Source organism: Corythoichthys intestinalis, chromosome 6, assembly GCF_030265065.1.
Source record: "Corythoichthys intestinalis isolate RoL2023-P3 chromosome 6, ASM3026506v1, whole genome shotgun sequence".
Lineage (NCBI taxonomy): Eukaryota > Metazoa > Chordata > Actinopteri > Syngnathiformes > Syngnathidae > Corythoichthys > Corythoichthys intestinalis.
Window position 1 is genome coordinate 59,973,577 of NC_080400.1, and position 19,682 is coordinate 59,993,258.

General features: G+C 42.0%; 1 protein-coding gene across 1 annotated transcript; it reads left to right on the forward strand.

The window, feature by feature from the left end:
• Positions 1-14,354: 14,354 nt before the first annotated feature.
• LOC130917380 (uncharacterized) lies at positions 14,355-15,340 on the forward strand. The gene has a single exon (XM_057838716.1). It carries the CDS (start codon positions 14,355-14,357, stop codon positions 15,240-15,242), a length of 888 nt encoding a protein of 295 aa, XP_057694699.1. The 3' UTR covers positions 15,243-15,340.
• Positions 15,341-19,682: the final 4,342 nt, after the last annotated feature.

Below are 19,682 nucleotides of genomic sequence, written 5' to 3' on the forward strand. Positions count from 1 at the left end.
GGTCTGATTGCGCACCGGTGTCTGCGACCGCCGACACCTTAGCCCCCTCCGAAAAGCCCTGGGCTCGGGAACTATTCTGAGAGTCCAAGGAGATAGTGATAAGCACACGGGGGTGGTCTCGAAGCCTGGCCCGCCTCCACTCACGCTTGGAAAAAATGTGGTGATCGAGACTAATGGGTGGGGATCGAACGGCACGACCATGAGACAACACAAGGCAGTGACGACTCCGGCGGCGCCGGCAATGGCGGGTTCCAGAATGAATCGCTGAGACAAAGGAGATCGGCTCAGACGTAGTGGCGGCCTGATGACTGTCCGTGGCCGGCTGTAGTCGCCTCTTACGCCGGCGAGCCTTGTAGCAGTCACTGCAGAATTGGTGATGCTTATTATTCCACCCGCGAGGCCCCTCCATGAAGACGTCAAAGGCGCACTTACAATCCAGGCACAACCCGCGCTTGGTCCTGTCAACTGGACCAATGGTGGGGGAGGGGCAGCGCAGAGGATCCTTCTTAATGCGCTGAAACGACGACAAAGCGGACAGGCCGGATGACGGAAGGGCATTACGGGCCATTTCCTTATTCTCAACGAGAGCAACCACATCGTTAACCGGCATCTGAAGGACGTCATGCACACCAAGAGTCTCTCTGCGAATATCATCGTCGTAGATTCCATTGATCAGCACGTCGCGGATAATATGGTCGGTGTAGTCCACGTGCTTGCCACACTCACACACTGCATGGTAAGCGCACGTCTCCGCCTTGCCCCGAACTCTCGCCGAGAAACCCCGGAACGGCTCATCGCGCCCCTGGTGTAGCTGTAATAACTCAGAACGCAGGACACATGTGGCAACAGGGATGACAGCAAGTGAGCGCATAGCAGCAATGAGGTCAGGTAGCGACCCAGAAGCGGCATCGGGGTCAGCTTTAAGCAGTCTGTCGCCAAGTTCGGGCCCGGCACATTGGAACAGCTGAAACGGGGCTTGGGCAGCCGCAATGCCAGAGCCAGCACAGAAGACATTCCAACGGCGGAAGAAAACATTCCATTCCTCTACTGACACACCAACATCAATCCTAGGCCGCTCCAGTTTCGGGCCATGCGCATGCTGCTGGCCCAGAGCGGCAATGGCAGGCGAAGCAGGACTATGGGCAAGTCCGTGGTTCGACAGCAGGGCGATGGCGAGCGCCTCAGATACATCATCAGTCCGGAAGTCACAGCCAGGCACAGAGCATCCAACAACAACCATGGTTCCCTCATGAAGAAATACCCCTCAATGTCAAGTTATAACTCTCATTTATTGACAAAGATGAGGGAACCCTGAAGAACAAGAAAATAGCTAATTAGCCACAGCATACTAACTTAACTGAATAGAAGTAAACAGAACAACAAGTACTAACACAACTGATAACATATCTTTCTCTGTACATATATAAGCCAAAATACAACAAGAGGCACTTAATTGACATTAACAGTGGGTAGACTTACAGAAATATGTGTGGAGCACAAATAGCACACAGCAATAGCATAAACGTCTCATACAACTACTAACTCTCAACAGCAATAGCATAAACGTCTCATACAACTACTAACTCTCCCACTGTTGAGATGAATAACACTACCATGGAACGGCTCCACCCCCTAGCGGCCAGTGGCATTCTCTTCAGTAAGAGTCTACTTACGTCTTTGTAAAACCAAGGTTGCATTGTTGTAGGTTTTCAAAGCTGTCGCGGCTGAAATGATGAAAACAATGAGCCGATTGGGGACCTGTATGCATGCTCACAAAAACGGTCCAAACCTTTGCAGGAGAAGTTTTTTTGGACCACTCATAGAGTCTCGAGTCTTCCTGTTCAATTCAATTTTATTTGTATCGCCCTGGATCACAACAGCGTTGTCTCAAAGGGCTTTTCAGAGGCAATATGATACACAATCAGAAACAGCAAATGAAGCAACAAAGATGAATAAATAAATTCAAGTCCTGGGTATCCCCAATCCTTAGACCCTCCATGTCGGCAAGGAAAAACTCCAAAAACTCCAGAGTCTTTGAGAAACCTTGATGAGTACCACAGTCAGGAGAGATCCACTCCCAGGACGGATAGACAGGAAGCCCCAGGACTGCTAATGTGAATTAGCAGGCCAAGTTACAGTCCGTAAAGATGCAGTGGAGTAAAGGAACAAGAAGAGGTCCATCTAGCCAGATGAGACAGGGTTAGCAACGAGGACGTCCATCCAGCCAGGGGTCCGGACAGTCAGGAGGCTGCAGCTGAAAAATAGCCCCTCACCAGAGGGGAGGGGGGAAAGGGGACACCGGGTGACTAGTGATGAAGAGACTAGACAACTAGATATTAACATTGGAAAATAGAAATAAAGTAAGATAAGTGGTAGGTAGAGTGAGAAAAAGGAGATAGAACTCAGTGGCTGTACTTCCCCCAGCTTTATAGCTTCTAGTGCAGCTTAGACTAAACTTTGAGTCTACTCCGACTTCAACTAGCCTGACCATAAGCTTTGTTGAATAGGAACATTTTTAATCTTAAATGTGCAGACTGTCTCGGCTTCTTTAATATTAGCTGGAAGCTGAATCCATTAAACAGGGGCTAAAGGCTCTAGCTTCGACAGTACCTTTAGAAACCCTGGGAACTACCAGTAGAGCTGCATTCTGAGAGCGGAGTGTTCTGTTGGGGCGGTATGGAACCAGAGCATCGGTGAGATAAGATGGCCCCAACCCATTAATGGTCTTAAATGTAAGAAGGAGGATTTTAAATTTAATTCTAAACTCGACTGGAAGCCATTGAAGGGCCTGGAGCACAGAGGTGATGTGCGCTCTTCTATTGGTTCCTGTTAAAAGTCTTGCTGCTGCGTTTTGGAGAAGCTGAAGACCTTTTAGAGAACTTTTAGGACAAGCTGCAAGTAGGGACTTACAGTAATCCAATCTCGATGTAACAAACGCGTGAAAAATTTTTCTGCATCGCTTTTAGATAAAATATTTCTAATTTGGGCTATGTTGCGCAGGTGAAAGAAGGCCGTTCTGCAGGTTTGTTTAATGTGAGCTTTAAACGATAAGTCAGGGTCGAATAAAACTCCTAGGTTTTAACTGTGGTGCTGGAAGCTACACTTAATTGTGCAGAGTGACTATCTGGGCAGCTAAAGAGTCTCTCACACTTTTTGGGCCTATTGTAAGGACTTCTCTCTTTTCAGGGCTAAGTAGAAGATAGTTAGTGCTCATCCAGGTATTTATATCTCGGACGCAGGTGCTTAGTTTGTCCACTTGCCTGATCTGCTCAGGTGTAATGGATAAATACAGTTGTGTGTCGTCAGCGTAACAATGAAAGTTAATGCTATGTTTTCTGATGATATTACCTAGAGGAAACATATACGGCGTAAACAAGATGGGCCCGAGGACTAATCCTTGCTGCACACGAAAACTAACTCTAGAGTACGGTGATGATTGCTGGTTTACATTGACAAACTGGTACCTATTAGATAAATATGATTTAAGCCAGCAGAGGGCTGCTCCTCTAATGCCTATGTCACATTCTAGTCTCTGCAATAACATATTATGGGCTATTGTGTCAAAGGCTGCACTCAGGTCCAACAGAACCAGGATCGAGACTAATCCAACGTCAGCAGCTAGTAAGAGGTCATTAGTTACTTTGACTAATGCAGTTTCAGTGCTATGATGAGCTCGAAAGCCAGACTGGAAATGTTGTTGTTAAAAAAATTTTTAGGAAGTCATCACAGCTAAGGGTGGTTGGGATATAAGGTTGTATTGAGCTGTGACTTTGTCAGCCTTGCTACAGTGCTGAACAGAAACCTAGGATTATTTCTGTTTTCATCTATTAAGGATGAGTAATATCTGGTTTTAGTCGTACGCAGGGCCTGTTTATAGGTCACTAAACTGTGTTTCCAGGCAGAGAGAGTGTGCTCTGTGTTGGAACGGCGCCAAAGTCTTTCTAGTTTACGTGTTGATTGTTTAAGAGAGCATGTTTCAGCATTATAACAGGGAGAGGCTCGTCTCGGCTTGACAAACTTTAATTTGGGGGAGCGACAACATCGAGAGTAGTACGTAGAGTAAACATAACACTATCAACAAACTCATCATTAACAGCAGGGCCGGACATTATTCCTTCATAATCAGATGACATGGAGGCAAATATTGGCTGGATTATCTGTTTATACTCTGAAACAGAGCGATCACATAATGTCCTTTTCATCTGAGTTCTAGTCACTAGTGACAGATTATCTTGAAGCACAAACTGAAAGGTAATTAGAAAATTATCAGACAGTACGGAGTTGTGGGGATGGACACTAAGATCACTAATCTCCGTACCGTAGGTTAAAATCAGGTCCAGGGTGTGCTTGTGACTATGAGTTGGGTTATTTACATTTTGAATGAAGCCAGTCCCATCTAATAGGTCATTAAAAGCCTTACCAAGAGAGTCACCGTCATCATCAACATGTATATTAAAATCCCCTGCAATTATAATTATATTCCAGTTTAGCAAAATACTGGATAAAAAGTCAGAAAAATCTAACAAAAACTGTGAGTAGGGACCAGGGGGACGGTAAACCACGATGAAAAGAACTGGTTTTTGGTTCTTCCAGTTAGCATCTATAATTGATAGTACTAGACTTTCAAAGGAGTTATACATGTAATTAGCTTTACTTTTTGGGCTCATACCTAGACAACAGTGTGATATTACTGCCACCCCCCCTCAGCGGCCCGTGCTTCTAGCTGTCTGAAAATTCACGTGACTTGGGGGTGTGGCTTCATTAAGTCTAACAAAGCCATCCTGCTGAAGCCAAGTTTCAGTCAGGGCCAAAATATGAATATTATAATCCCCAATTAAGTCATTAACTGAGATTTGGGCGAGATTTACCTGATGTTTAATAATCCGCATTTTATATATTTATTAAGAGTTATTTTATTTTCACTGCTATCAGGGGCTATATGTATTAAATTCTTTGGTCTCGCTCCTATAGTACTATGTTTTCTACTGTTCACTATACGAGGCACGGACACAGTCTATATCTTCTGTCCTGAATGTTGGATTTGTGACAGCTCGGAAAGAGGCGAGTGATCACTACTAACAGTTGTGTTTTACACTAAAACACTGCGCCCAGAGTGGGGGGCCGGGTTCCTGTGAGCAATTCATCGCTACACATCGAGATAGCATGACGAATCCCGCGAGTAAATCCCAGAAAATGTTTGCAATATATGGCGAGGATAGCGTGGTGCTATATTTCCGTGTTCAGAGTGGTGGCGAGGCTCCCTGGAAGTTACCTCATCAGGTAGCGGTCGGCAGGGCGGTGCGTCCCTCGTTGCTATGGTGTTGCTATAGCCATAACTCAAAAACTACGCGGGCAATTATTTATTTATTTTTTAATGTGACTTTTTGAGACAGCGAATGATGCATTTAATACAATTCAACTGAGTAAAACACTCAAGAGCGAAATCCGAAAAGCTCTTCAGTTGCCCCTTAAACGAATGATTTATTTATTATGATTAAAGTTAATGGGGTGTTTTGCTGACTAAGGTCTGCAGAAACTTCAAACTTGTTGATATAATAACAAAATCGGGATATTAGGTGAAAACTGTATGTCAGAAGGAATTGAACTGATTAAAAATATAGTCATTTGGCACATGGAACAAGATATGTTCATTCTTCCATAGGGACCTTAACCAATTCATTTTTATAGTGCTATTGATACAGTCCATATCAATGGCGTTAAGGCCTCATCTTAAACCAAATACCTTAACTAATCTGGTCTTCTTCTACTCCAAAGAAGTAAGCCTGATTTATTGATTTTAATACTTTTTCAAAAGTGAATAGATGAGGTAAATGAACCGATGATACAGACTTCCCTTAGGGACCAGAGATTTACTGTGGTATAAAAAAGTATCTAAACCTTTTGGAATTTCTCACATTTCTGCATGAAATCGCCATTAAATGTGAGCTGATCTTTGTCAAAATTACACAGATGAAAAAACTGCTTCAACTAAAACCACCTAAACATTCATAGGTTTTCATATTTTAATGAGGATAGAATGCAAACAATGACAGAAGGGGGGGGGGGGGGGGAATAAGTAAGTGAACCATCACATTTAATATTTTGTGCTCGTTTGGTAAAAATTGGTTTCAAATGCTCTTTAATTGCTGCCAAAGGGTTGGCCATAAAATATTAAATGCGATGGTTCACTTACTTATTTTCCCCCCCTTCTGCCATTGTTTGCATAGTATCCTGATTAAAATATGAAAACCTATAAATGTTTAGGTGGTTGTAGTTAAAGCATACACTGTTTCTACATCTGTGTGATTTTGACAAAGATCAGATCACATTTGATGGTGATTTTATGCAGAAATGTGAGAAATTCCAAAAGGTTCACATACTTTTTCATACCCCTGTAAGTGTTCCAAATATTGAGAATTGTTATTAACTGTTGATTTTGTCTTGTAAACTGTTGTAAGAGCGGAATCACCGATCGGTAACAGATCACATTTTGTACAGTTTCATTTGAAGTGACACCTTTGGGTGAAAAAAAGGCAATTGTCTTGCTAACTTCAAGCTTTTCATCAATATTATTCATGAAAACGGTTGTATCATCGACGAGTTGGCTAATGGCCATCTGTCTGCCAAGGCAAGTCCGTTTCCTTATGATAATTATTGAGCAATCTTAAAGGTGTGAAATTGTCGATGAGTTTATGATGTTTTCTAGGTTTAGAAATAAGCGTGATTATTCCTTCAAAGTCTTAAACGGAGGGCGAGATTTTTCTTTGAAAAAAAATAAAAGTTTTTAAAGATGATGAGATCTCCCGGTTAAAATGTCCTTGACGTCAGTGAGGTAACGTGCTCAAACAAGGCTTCAGTATGTGGAGGTGATTAACAAGATGAATTAAGTTGTTTATAAACATTTTGAAAATTTATTTACAAATGAAGCGCATCTATTATCAAGGCTCTAGCAGCATTCTGTTCTTTTCTTCTCCAGTCTACAAACATGCTTAGCTTCTCTTTCTCTCTCTAACCTCTGCCTGCAGAAATAAAGATATTATTCAATGATGATTGCAAAATAACACTTTTTCATTTGTCATAAAGGGTTTATTGCACATTTCTTTAACAATTTCAGTTTTTTTTTTTCTTCTTGCGATCCTTAGTTAAATTTAGGTTCTGGCCTTTTTCTGCGCTGTCATCGCTGTTCCCGGTGTGACGTATCACTTCCGGGTTCGTCCCCTTTCAGGTTCGAACTTCGGAAACGCGATTATTTTGTCAAATATACAACATATAAATTATTTTTTCATGCTTTATTTGTTGGACAATGTTTAATTACTTTAATTGTGACCCTATTTGGCATTGTATGAAATTACTTCACTTTACTGCTCTAAGGGTTTAACGTGTACGCTCATTTTCTAAAAGTCCTCGGTTCGTTTCATTTGCAGTACAAAAAAAGACAGGAAAAAAATAATTGATGCTTTTATTTTTAAAAATGTAAACAATAGAACTTGTGTAAGTAAAATTAAAGTGACCCTTTTGTGGAATTTGTAATATATGACATTCTTGAGTAAATTGTAACAATTATAAAATTTAAAAATGATAAATATGACGTGTTTTATGTACAGTATGTGTGCTGCATTACATGGCTATGAAAAGTGTTATTAACCAGTGTCTTCATTAAGTGTAAATGACGCAAATGACGGAACACACAACAAACTGAGAAAAGGGGGAAACTGGTATCCGCTCAAGCCCTACCCCGCGCAGGCCCCTTGTCAAATCCGGCGAGTTGCCGGGGGCCATTGTGAGTGTGTGCGCACCTGCTGTCAAAAAATTTATTACACGTTACATTGTAAATGGATTTGGTTTCACGATTTCTGCTTCTGTCCATTCAATTTCAAGCTGTATATTTTCATTTGTATTTCTTAACAATAATTTTCCTGTTTGCATTGGTTGAAGTCAGTGTTTTAAAAAAAATTGAGAAAAAAGTGAAATAACTACTAGAATTATCACGAATGACTTCCTTCAGGCAGTGATTAAGTAATATAAGGCATTACAATTTCTGTGACTAATATGTAAGCCAATATACAGTGCCTTGCAAAAGTATTCGGCCCCCTTGAATCTTGCAACCTTTCGCCACATTTCAGGCTTCAAACATAAAGATATGAAATTTAATTTTTTTGTCAAGAATCAACAACAAGTGGGACACAATCGTGAAGTGGAACAACATTTATTGGATAATTTAAACTTTTTTAACAAATAAAAAACTGAAAAGTAGAGCGTGCAATATTATTCGGCCCCTTTACTTTCAGTGCAGCAAACTCACTCCAGATGTTCAGTGAGAATTTCTGAATGATCCAATGTTGTCCTAAATGACCGATGATGATAAATAGTAGAGGTGTGCATCGGCACTGCCCTCACGATTCGATTCGATTACGATTCGGAGGGCCACGATTCGATTCGATTCGATTAAGAGGGCCACGATTCGATTCGGTTCGATTCGGCAATGCATCACGATGCATTAAAGCCTGGGATGCATTAAAATGCTAAACAAAGCATATTTTTCGTGAATCATGAGGCAACACAAGCGGTCAGACATTAAACACCTTTTTATAGGCTCTTGTGTCATTCCTGGTTGTAGTCAAATGAAAATAGTAATATATATATAAATAATAAAAAAACATCACAGCATTTAATTAGTGCTTTGAATGAGACCAGGGCTTTCTTTCTTTTTCTTTCTTTCTTTTTTTTTTTTACACACACTAGCAGCCTTTCATTTTTTAAACACCGCATAAGTTTGGTCAAGTTTCCCACCAACCTCATAGAAGCCAAAATGTCTCCATATGCCTGCTTTCAATGTCTTTGGTGCGTCAATAATCTTTCGCGCTTCCTCTTTCTCCGCTTTAGCCATTGTTATTATGTCTTATCTCTGCTTTGAGTGCCACTGCGCAATTGCGCATGTCTGTGACGTTACTCCCGTGAGGAAGCCAATTTTAGTTCCTCATCCCCCCTGCATTGCTTGTACAATAGCTCCCTCTACAGGTAAACATGAGAATAATAATACAAATGGTGAAACCAAATCCATTGCATCACTGGAAGATTTTTGAACGGACTTATATATTTTAATATGTGCTGAATCGATTCGGCTTGTTGCCCGCATCGAATCGCATCGTCCATGGCCCGCATCGGGATGCATCGCCGCATCGATTATTGTTGACACCAGTAATAAATAGAATCCAAATGTGTGTAATCAAGTCTCCGTATAAATGCACCTGCTCTGTGATAGTCTCAGGGTTCTGTTTAAAGTGCAGAGAGCATTATGAAAACCAAGGAACACACCAGGCAGGTCCGAGATACTGTTGTGGAGAAGTTTAAAGCCGGAATTGGATACAAAAGGATTTCCCAAGCTTTAAACATCTCAAGGAGCACTGTGCAAGCCATCATATTGAAATGGAAGGAGCATCAGACCACTGCAAATCTACCAAGACCCGGCCGTCCTTCCAAACTTTCTTCTCAATCAAGGAGAAAACTGATCAGAGATGCAGCCAAGAGGCCCATGATCACTCTGGATGGACTTCAGAGATCTACAGCTGAGGTGAGAGAGTCTGTCCATAGGACAACAATCAGTCGTACACTGCACAAATCTGGCCTTTATGGAAGAGTGGCAAGAAGAAAGTCATTTCTCAAAGATATCCATAAAAAGTCTCGTTTAAAGTTTGCCACAAGCCACCTGGGAGACACACCAAACATGTGGAAGAAGGTGCTCTGGTCAGATGAAACCAAAATTGAACTTTTTGGCCACAATGCAAAACGATATGTTTGGCGTAAAAGCAACACAGCTCATCACCCTGAACACACCATCCCCACTGTCAAACATGGTGGTGGCAGCATCATGGTTTGGGCCTGCTTTTCTTCAGCAGGGACAGGGATGATGGTTAAAATTGACGGGAAGATGGATGCAGCCGAATACAGGAACATTCTGGAAGAAAACCTGTCGGTATCTGCACAAGACCTGAGACTGGGACGGAGATTTATCTTCCAACAGGACAATGATCCAAAACATGAAGCCAAATCTACAATGGAATGGTTCAAAAATAAACGTATCCAGGTGTTAGAATGGCCAAGTCAAAGTCCAGACCTGAATCCAATCGAGAATCTGTGGAAAGAGCTGAAGACTGCTGTTCACAAACACTCTCCATCCAACCTCACTGAGCTCGAGCTGTTTTGCAAGGAAGAATGGGCAAGAATGTCAGTCTCTCGATGTGCAAAACTGATAGAAACATACCCCAAGCGACTTGCAGCTGTAATTGAAGCAAAAGGTGGCGCTCCAAAGTATTAACGCAAGGGGGCCGAATAATATTGCACGCCCCATTTTTCAGTTTTTTATTTGTTAAAAAAGTTTAAATTATCCAATAAATTTTGTTCCACTTCACGATTGTGTCCCACTTGTTGTTGATTCTTGACAAAAAATTAAAATTTTATATCTTTATGTTTGAAGCCTGAAATGTGGCGAAAGGTTGCAAGGTTCAAGGGGGCCGAATACTTTTGCAAGGCACTGTATATTGCTCAAATTTAGTTTCAGCAGACCACTGGACAGAGTGATTCCACAAGCACTACAACTGCTTGAGTGGCGCCTTGACAGGCCTTTAGCCTGTAAAAAAAAAAATGGGATAAATTAATTGACAATGTTTTCAGATCACTGAACTGCGGAAGAGTGGTTAGCACATCCGCTTCACAGTTGCTGGAACTTTGGTTTGGTGCTGTTCCAGTGAGATTTACAAAGATGACTGCCTGAAGAAAACATAAAAAATTCCCTCAGTCCTTGATGATACGGGGCTGCATGTCAGGCAAAGGCACTGAGTTTACATTGAAATTTTAGACAGCTTTCTTAACCCTTTAAATGAAAATTTGTCATTTTCCAAGATGACAATGCGGGGGGGGGGGGGGGGGGGTCACCACCCTGTAAGTGCTCAGACCATATGCTGTACTCTACATCAAATTGGTGTGCATGGCTGTCACCCCAGGAGGAAGCCTCTTCTGAAGACTGTATGCAAGAAAGCCCGCAAACAGTTTGCTGAAGACATGTAAACAGAGCACATGGATTACTGGAACTATGTCCTATGGTCTGATGAGACGAAGATTAATTTGTTTGGATCCGATGGTCTCAAGCATGTGTGGCAGCGACCAGGTGAGGAGTACAAAGATAAGTGTGTCATGACTACAGTCAAGCGTGGTGGTGGGAATGACCACCCCACCGCTTCAATCTCTGCAGCAATGCTGACTGCACTCCTGTAACAAGTCACATGACATTTTGGAGGGCAAAATGACAAGCAGTACTCAATTTGGTCATTTAGGGATGTACTAAGTTCCCATGCGGTGCACTCACTTTTGTTGCCAGGGGTTTAGATTTTACTGGCTATATTTTGAGGGGAAAATAAATTATTATATAAGCTGCTCATAGACTGCTTTTCATTGTGTCAAAGTGTCATTTTGCCAGGGTTGTCCCCAGGGGTGAAAGTGGCTACAATTTCTTGCCGGAACTCCCCGATGTGAAGGTTGCCACAGAGCCAGAAATTTTATTTATTTATTTATTTCATTTTTGGGGTGGTGGCCAAACCTCTTAAACTACTGAAATGCAAAGAAAACTGTTTTAGCACAGTTATTTCTATACCACATACAAAAACTGATTTTCATTCAAAGTTGTATTTTTTCAATGATTTGCTAAATAAAAGTTAACAAAAACAGCAATAGCCCCAACCTCCATCTCCTAATTTTTTCCCCCTCACATCACATACTAAATGCCAAATCTCAATTTTAACTACGAGGGGTATTCAAAAAGTAATGCACCCAACTTTATTATGTACAAACAAGTTACAATAGCAACATGTATTATACATCAAAAGCAAGGTACAAGTGTGAGTATTACATTTTTACCTCTCCACATTGTCTCCACCTCTCTCAAGCGCTACAGTCCACCTATGAACGAGGGCATGTATACCAGTGTTGTAGAACTCAGCCGGTTGATCTCTTAGCCAATTCTTGACAGCAGTTTTCACTTGATCGTCACTGCCGTATCGGTTGCCCCGGAGTCCTTCTTTCATTGGACCAAAGAGGTGGTAGTCTGATGGTGCCAAATCAGGAGATTATGGCGGATGTGGTATCACAGTCCATCCAAATGAAGTGATGACCTCCATGGTCCTGATGCTTGTTTGAGGAAGTGCATTGTCATGCTGGAGGAGCACATTTGCCATGTCCAAGCTGGGCCGAACACGTCGAATTCTTGCTTTGAGCTTCCTAAGAGTCTCAATGTATACCTCAGAGTTAATGGTTTCCCCCTTTCGGCAAATAATCCACAAGGATTACACCTTGGGAATCACAAAACATGGTGGCCATAATTTTGCCAGCTGACTTTTGGGCCTTGAACTTTTTGGTCCTTGGTGATTTCTCTCATTCAGTCTTCATGGTCTTCAGTATTGTTTTTAAATCGCTGTACCCATCTTTTTACAGTACTATAGTCTGTGGTATCATCCTTGTGGACATTTTCCAGCCGGTTGTGAATCCTCAGAGGGGTTTCTCACTCTGCAACAAGGAATTCGATTACAACTCTTTGTTTCTGACGAGCCATTTTGGAAGCTAGTTTAAGCTTTAAAAATCTGAAAATAAGAAAAACACATGTAAGATTCGCAAAAAGGTGTGTCCTATCATGTTTGTGCCAAATATAAACAAGATTGGTATAAATCCTGTACGAGCAATGCAATTGAGTGCGTTACTTTTTGAATGCCCCTCGTACATAAGAACATACAGTGCCTTGCAAAAGTATTCGGCCCCCTTGAACCTTGCAACCTTTTGCCACATTTCAGGCTTCAAACATAAAGATATAAAATTTTAATTTTTTGTCAAGAATCAACAACAAGTGGGACACAATCGTGAAGTGGAACAAAATTTATTGGATAATTTAAACTTTTAACTGATAAAAAACTGAAAAGTGGGGCGTGCAATATTATTCGGCCCCCTTGCGTTAATACTTTGTAGCGCCACCTTTTGCTCCAATTACAGCTGCAAGTCGCTTGGGGTATGTTTCTATCAGTTTTGCACATCGAGAGACTGACATTCTTGCCCATTCTTCCTTGCAAAACAGCTCGAGCTCAGTGATGTTGGATGGAGAGTGTTTGTGAACAGCAGTCTTCAGCTCTTTCCACAGATTCTCGATTGGATTCAGGTCTGGACTTTGACTTGGCCATTCTAACACCTGGATACGTTTATTTTTGAACCATTCCACTGTAGATTTGGCTTTATGTTTTGGATCATTGTCCTGTTGGAAGATAAATCTCCGTCCCAGTCTCAGGTCTTGTGCAGATACCAACAGGTTTTCTTCCAGAATGTTCCTGTATTTGGCTGCATCCATCTTCCCGTCAATTTTAACCATCTTCCCTGTCCCTGCTGAAGAAAAGCAGGCCCAAACCATGATGCTGCCACCACCATGTTTGACAGTGGGGATGGTGTGTTCAGGGTGATGAGCTGTGTTGCTTTTACGCCAAACATATCGTTTTGCATTGTGGCCAAAAAGTTCAATTTTGGTTTCATCTGACCAGAGCACCTTTTTCCACATGTTTGGTGTGTCTCCCAGGTGGCTTGTGTCAAACTTTAAACGAGACTTTTTATGGATATCTTTGAGAAATGGCTTTCTTCTTGCCACTCTTCCATAAAGGCAAGATTTGTGCAGTGTACGACTGATTGTTGTCCTATGGACAGACTCTCCCACCTCAGCTGTAGATCTCTGCAGTTCATCCAGAGTGATCATGGGCCTCTTGGCTGCATCTCTGATCAGTTTTCTCCTTGTTTGAGAAGAAAGTTTGGAAGGACGGCCGGGTCTTGGTAGATTTGCAGTGGTCTGATGCTCCTTCCATTTCAATATGATGGCTTGCACAGTGCTCCTTGAGATGTTTAAAGCTTGGGAAATCTTTGTGTATCCAAATCCGGCTTTAAACTTCTCCACAACAGTATCTCGGACCTGCCTGGTGTGTTCCTTGGTTTTCATAATGCTCTCTGCACTTTAAACAGAACCCTGAGACTATCACAGAGCAGGTGCATTTATACGGAGACTTGATTACACACAGTAGGATTCTATTTGCTATGTGCTGACGTCACATCCGGTGAGTGTATCGTTTGTTTGTTAGCGCTGTTAGCGCTGCTACTAGTCGCTAATCTTCTAGTGCTCCTCAATTTGTTTTATCCCTCGGACACATCGGAGAATCGATCCTGGGCTGGTTCGGCTCTCCTAGTGCTCCTTAATTTGTTTTATCCCACGATTTAACAGGTCGTGGATTAAAACTCCTCTCCTCTTTAGCTCTATCTTGCTGGCCTAGCTTATCCGAGCTATGGCTAGCCCTCTGCCTTCTTCCTCCCGTCTTTTCTGCTCAGTGTGCTGTATGTATAGCGAGCACCCTGGTTCCTTCGTCGAGGACAGTAGTAGCTGTAGGAAGTGTAGCTTAGTCTCAGGGTTGGAGACCAGGGTTCCTGAGCTAGAAGCACGGCTCTGCACTCTAGAGACGAAAGCTAGTCCTAGCTATAGCCAGGTAGTGGCAGGGCCCGCAGGTCGTGCTTGCAGTAGTAGGATTGCTAGCGCAGTTAGCCCCCCAGCGAGCCCCGTGCAGCCGGGGGAAATTAAGGAGGGATTTGTGACTGTACGGGGGAAGCGCAGTGGTAAACGCACAACCTTAGTGCACCAGCAGCTTCACGTCAGCAATAGGTTTGCCCCCCTCAGCGACACACCGGCTGAACCAGACACTCTCGTAATTGGAAGCTCCATAGTTAGAGACGTGAAGCACCCGGCGGTGTCTGTCAGGTGTTACCCAGGGGCCAGAGTCGGTGACATCGAAGGAAACCTCAGGCTCTTAAAGCAGAGTAGGAAGAGGTTCCGCCGTATCGTGATTCACGCAGGCGGTAACGACGCCCGGCGGAGACAGTCTGAGGTGCTTAAATTAAACGTAGCCTCGGTGTGTGAACTTGCTAAGTCGATGGCGGACACTGTAGTTTTCTCTGGTCCTCTGCCTAATTTGGTCAATGATGAGATGTACTCTAGATTCTCATCATTTAACCGCTGGTTGTCTAGATGGTGCCCAGAAAACGATATAGTCTTTGTTGATAACTGGCACGCGTTTTGGGGCAAGCCCGGGCTCATGCGCCGAGACGGCATTCATCCGACTTGGGACGGTGCTGCTCTCTTAACTCGAAATTTGGCCGCCAAACTAAGTCTCCCAAAGTGACACTTCAGAGTGGGGGCCCGGGCGCAGTGTTGTAGTGTAAAACACAACACTGTTTGTAGTGACCACTCGCCTCTTTCCGAGCTGTCACAAATCCGAAATTCAGGACAGAAGATAGAGACTGTGTCCGTGCCTCGTATAGTGAACAGGGGAAAACCGAGTACTATAGGAACAAGACCAAAGAATTTAATACATATAGCCCATGATAGCAGTGAAAATAAAATAGCTCTTAATAAATATATAAGATGCGGATTATTAAACATCAGGTCAATCTTGCCCAAATCTCTGTTAGTTAATGACTTAATTGGGGATTATAATATTCATATTTTGGCCCTGACTGAAACTTGGCTTCAGCAGGATGAGTTTGTTAGACTTAATGAATCCACACCCCCAAGTCACGTGAATTTTCACACAGCTAGAAGCACGGGCCGTGGAGGGGGGGTGGCAGTAATATCACACTCTTGTCTAGGTATGAGCCCAAAAAGTAAAGCTAATTACATTTATAACTCCTTTGAAAGTCTAGCACTATCAATTATAGACGCTAACTGGAAGAACCAAAAACCAGTTCTTTTCATAGTGGTTTACCGTCCCCCTGGTCCCTACTCACAGTTTTTGTTAGATTTCTCTGACTTTTTATCTAGTATTTTGCTAAGCTGGGATAGAATTATAATTGTAGGGGATTTTAATATACATGTTGACGATGAAGGTGACTCCCTTGGTAAGGCCTTTAATGACCTACTAGATGGGACTGGCTTCATTCAAAATGTAAATAAACCAACTCATAGTCACAAGCACACCCTGGACTTGATTTTAACCTACGGTACGGAGATTAGTGATTTTAGTGTCCATCCCCACAACCCCGTACTGTCTGATCATTTTCTAATTACCTTTCAGTTTGTGCTTCAAGATAATCCGCCAGTAGTGACTAGAACTCAGATGAAAAGGACATTAGGTGATCACTCTGTTTCAGAGTATAAACAGATAATTCAGCCTATATTTGCCTCCATGTCATCTAATTATGAAGGAGTGATGTCCGGCCTTGCTGTTAACGACGAGTTTGTTGATCGTGTTCTGTGTACGTTTCGTACCACCCTCGATGTCGTCGCTCCCTCCAAATTAAAGTTTGTCAAGCCGAGACGAACCTCTCCCTGGTATAATGCTGAAACACGCTCTCTTAAACAATCGACACGTAAATTAGAAAGACTTTGGCGCCGTTCCAACACAGAGCACACCCTCTCTGCCTGGAAACACAGCTTAGTGACATATAAGCAGGCCTTGCGTACGGCTAAAACCAGATATTACTCATCCTTAATAGAGGAAAACAAAAATAATCCTAGGTTTCTGTTCAGCACTGTAGCAAGGCTGACAAACAGTCACACCTCAATAGAACCTTATATCCCAACCACCCTTAGCTGTGATGACTTCCTAAAATTTTTTAACAATAAAATCGCAACTATTAGAAATAAAATAAATGAATCACTTCCAATTATTAGGTCTGATAAAGTGCAGACAAAGAATTCGGAATCTCCTATAAACCCCTCTAAAATATTAAATAACTTTACCACTGTAGACCAAATTGATGTAACTTCAATTATAATGTCCTCCAAACCATCAACGTGCCTCCTTGACCCAATCCCAACCAAACTTTTTAAAGAGACCCTGCCTCTAACTATTGACACTATCTTAAACATAATAAATACCTCATTAGTTACTGGCTATGTGCCGCAGTCCTTTAAATATGCAGTTATTAAACCGCTCTTGAAAAAACCTACTCTTGATCCTGATATTTTGGCCAATTATAGACCTATTTCTAACTTACCATTTCTCTCCAAAGTCCTTGAAAGAGTGGTAATTAAACAGCTCTGTCAGCACCTACAGGACAATAGTTTATTTGAACAGTTCCAGTCTGGCTTTCGAGCTCATCATAGCACTGAAACCGCATTAGTTAAAGTAACTAATGACTTGTTACTTGCCGCTGACGTTGGATTAGTCTCGATCCTGGTTCTGCTGGACCTGAGCGCAGCTTTTGACACAATCGACCATAATATCTTATTGCAGAGATTAGAATGTGACATAGGCATTAGAGGAGCAGCCCTCTGCTGGTTTAAATCATATTTATCTAATAGGTACCAGTTTGTCAATGTAAACCAGCAATCATCATCGTACTCTAGAGTTAGTTATGGTGTGCCGCAAGGATCTGTCCTCGGGCCCATCTTGTTTACGCTGTATATGCTTCCTCTAGGTAATATCATCAGAAAACATAGCATTAACTTTCATTGTTACGCTGACGACACACAACTGTATTTATCAATTAAACCTGAGCAGGTCAGGCAAGTAGAAAAACTAAGCGCCTGCGTCCGAGATATAAATACCTGGATGAGCACTAACTATCTTCTACTTAACCCTGAAAAGACAGAAGTCCTTATAATAGGCCCGAAAAGTGTTAGAGACTCTTTATCTGCCCAGATAGTCACTCTGGACAATGTAAGTGTAGCCTCTAGCGCCACAGTTAAAAACCTAGGAATTTTATTTGACCCTGACTTATCGTTTAAAGCACACATTAAACAAACCTGTAGAACGGCTTTCTTTCACCTGCGCAACATCGCCAAAATTAGAAATATTTTATCTAAAAGCGATGCAGAAAAATTAATTCACGCGTTTGTTACATCGAGATTGGATTACTGTAACTCCCTACTTGCAGCTTGTCCTAAAAGCTCTCTAAAAGGTCTTCGGCTAGTCCAAGACGCAGCAGCAAGACTTTTAACAGGAACCAATAGAAGAGAGCACATCACCCCTGTGCTCCAGGCACTTCACTGGCTTCCAGTCGAGTTTAGAATTAAATTTAAAATACTCCTTCTTACATTTAAGACCATTAATGGGTTGGGGCCATCTTATCTCACCGATGCTCTGGTTCCATACCGCCCCAACAGAACACTCCGATCTCAGAATGCAGGTCTACTGGTAGTTCCCAGAGTTTATAAAAGTACTGTCGGAGCTAGAGCCTTTAGCCACCAAGCCCCTGTTTTATGGAATCAGCTTCCAGCTAGCATTAAAGAAGCTGAGACAGTCTGCACATTTAAGATTAGATTAAAAACGTTCCTATTCGACAAAGCTTATGGTTAGGCTAGTTGAAGTCGGAGTAGACTCACTGTTTAGTCTAAGCTGCACTAGAAGCTATAATGCTGGGGGCAGTACAGCAGCTGAGTTCTATCTCCTTTTCTTACTCTACCTACTACTTGTCTTACTTTATTTCTATTTTCCAATGTTAATATCTAGTTGTCTAGTCTCTTCATCACTAGTCACCCGGTGTCCCCTTTCCCCCCTCCCCTCTGGGGAGGGGCTATTTTTCAGCTGCAGCCTCCTGACTGTCCGGACCCCTGGCTGGATAGACGTCCTCGCTGCTACCCCCGTCTCACCTGACTAGAGGGACCTCTTCATGCTCCTTTACTCCACTGTATTTTTACGGACTATAATTTTGCTTGCTAATTCTCATTAGCCGTTCTGGGATTCCTGTCTATCCGTCCTGGGAGTGGATCTCTCCTGACTGCGGTACTCCCCAAGGTTTCTCATTTTTCTCCCAATTGACTCTGGAGTTTTTGGAGTTTTTCCTTGCCGGCATGGAGGGTCTTACGGATAGGGGATACCCAGGACTTGAACTGTATCTATTCATCTTTGTTGCTTCATTTCTAATTGTGTATCATATTGCCTCTGTAAAGTCCTTTGAGACCTCTGTTGTGATTGAGGGCTATACAAATAAAATTGAATTGAAAAATTGAATTGAATTATTTATCATCATCGGTCATTTAGGACAACATTGGATCATTCAGAGATCCTCACTGAACTTCTGGAGTGAGTTTGCTGCACTGAAAGTAAAGGGGCCAAATAATATTGGACGCCCCACTTTTCAGTTTTTTATTTGTTAAAAAAGTTTAAATTATCCAATAAATGTTGTTCCACTTCACGATTGTGTCCCACTTGTTGTTGATTCTTGACAAAAAAATAAATTTCATATCTTTATGTTTGAAGCCTGAAATGTGGCGAAAGGTTGCAATTACTTTTGCAAGGCACTGTAGGATATATATTGAACTTTAAGTTAATGTAAACATTTACTTTTTTTTTTAATAATAAAGATATAAGTAACATACCTTCACAAAAATAAGTACAAATGAAGATCGCGCAAAATTTGACTTTTTTTTTTTATCATAAGGAAATTAATAAGTAGCCTAACATAAATGAACAAATATAAGTCCAAAGTACACATTGACAGCTAAGATGTTCTGATCCTCCCCATCAGAGCAAATAAAACTAAATATGATAAATAAGCCCTCTCAACTCTTTCGTTGCTCTATAGATTTGATCCATTTAATGTTGCATTACCCTTTTTTTGTCGCATAAATTCAACAAGCTTTTTTTTTTTTTGGTGTTCCAGAAAACATACAAATT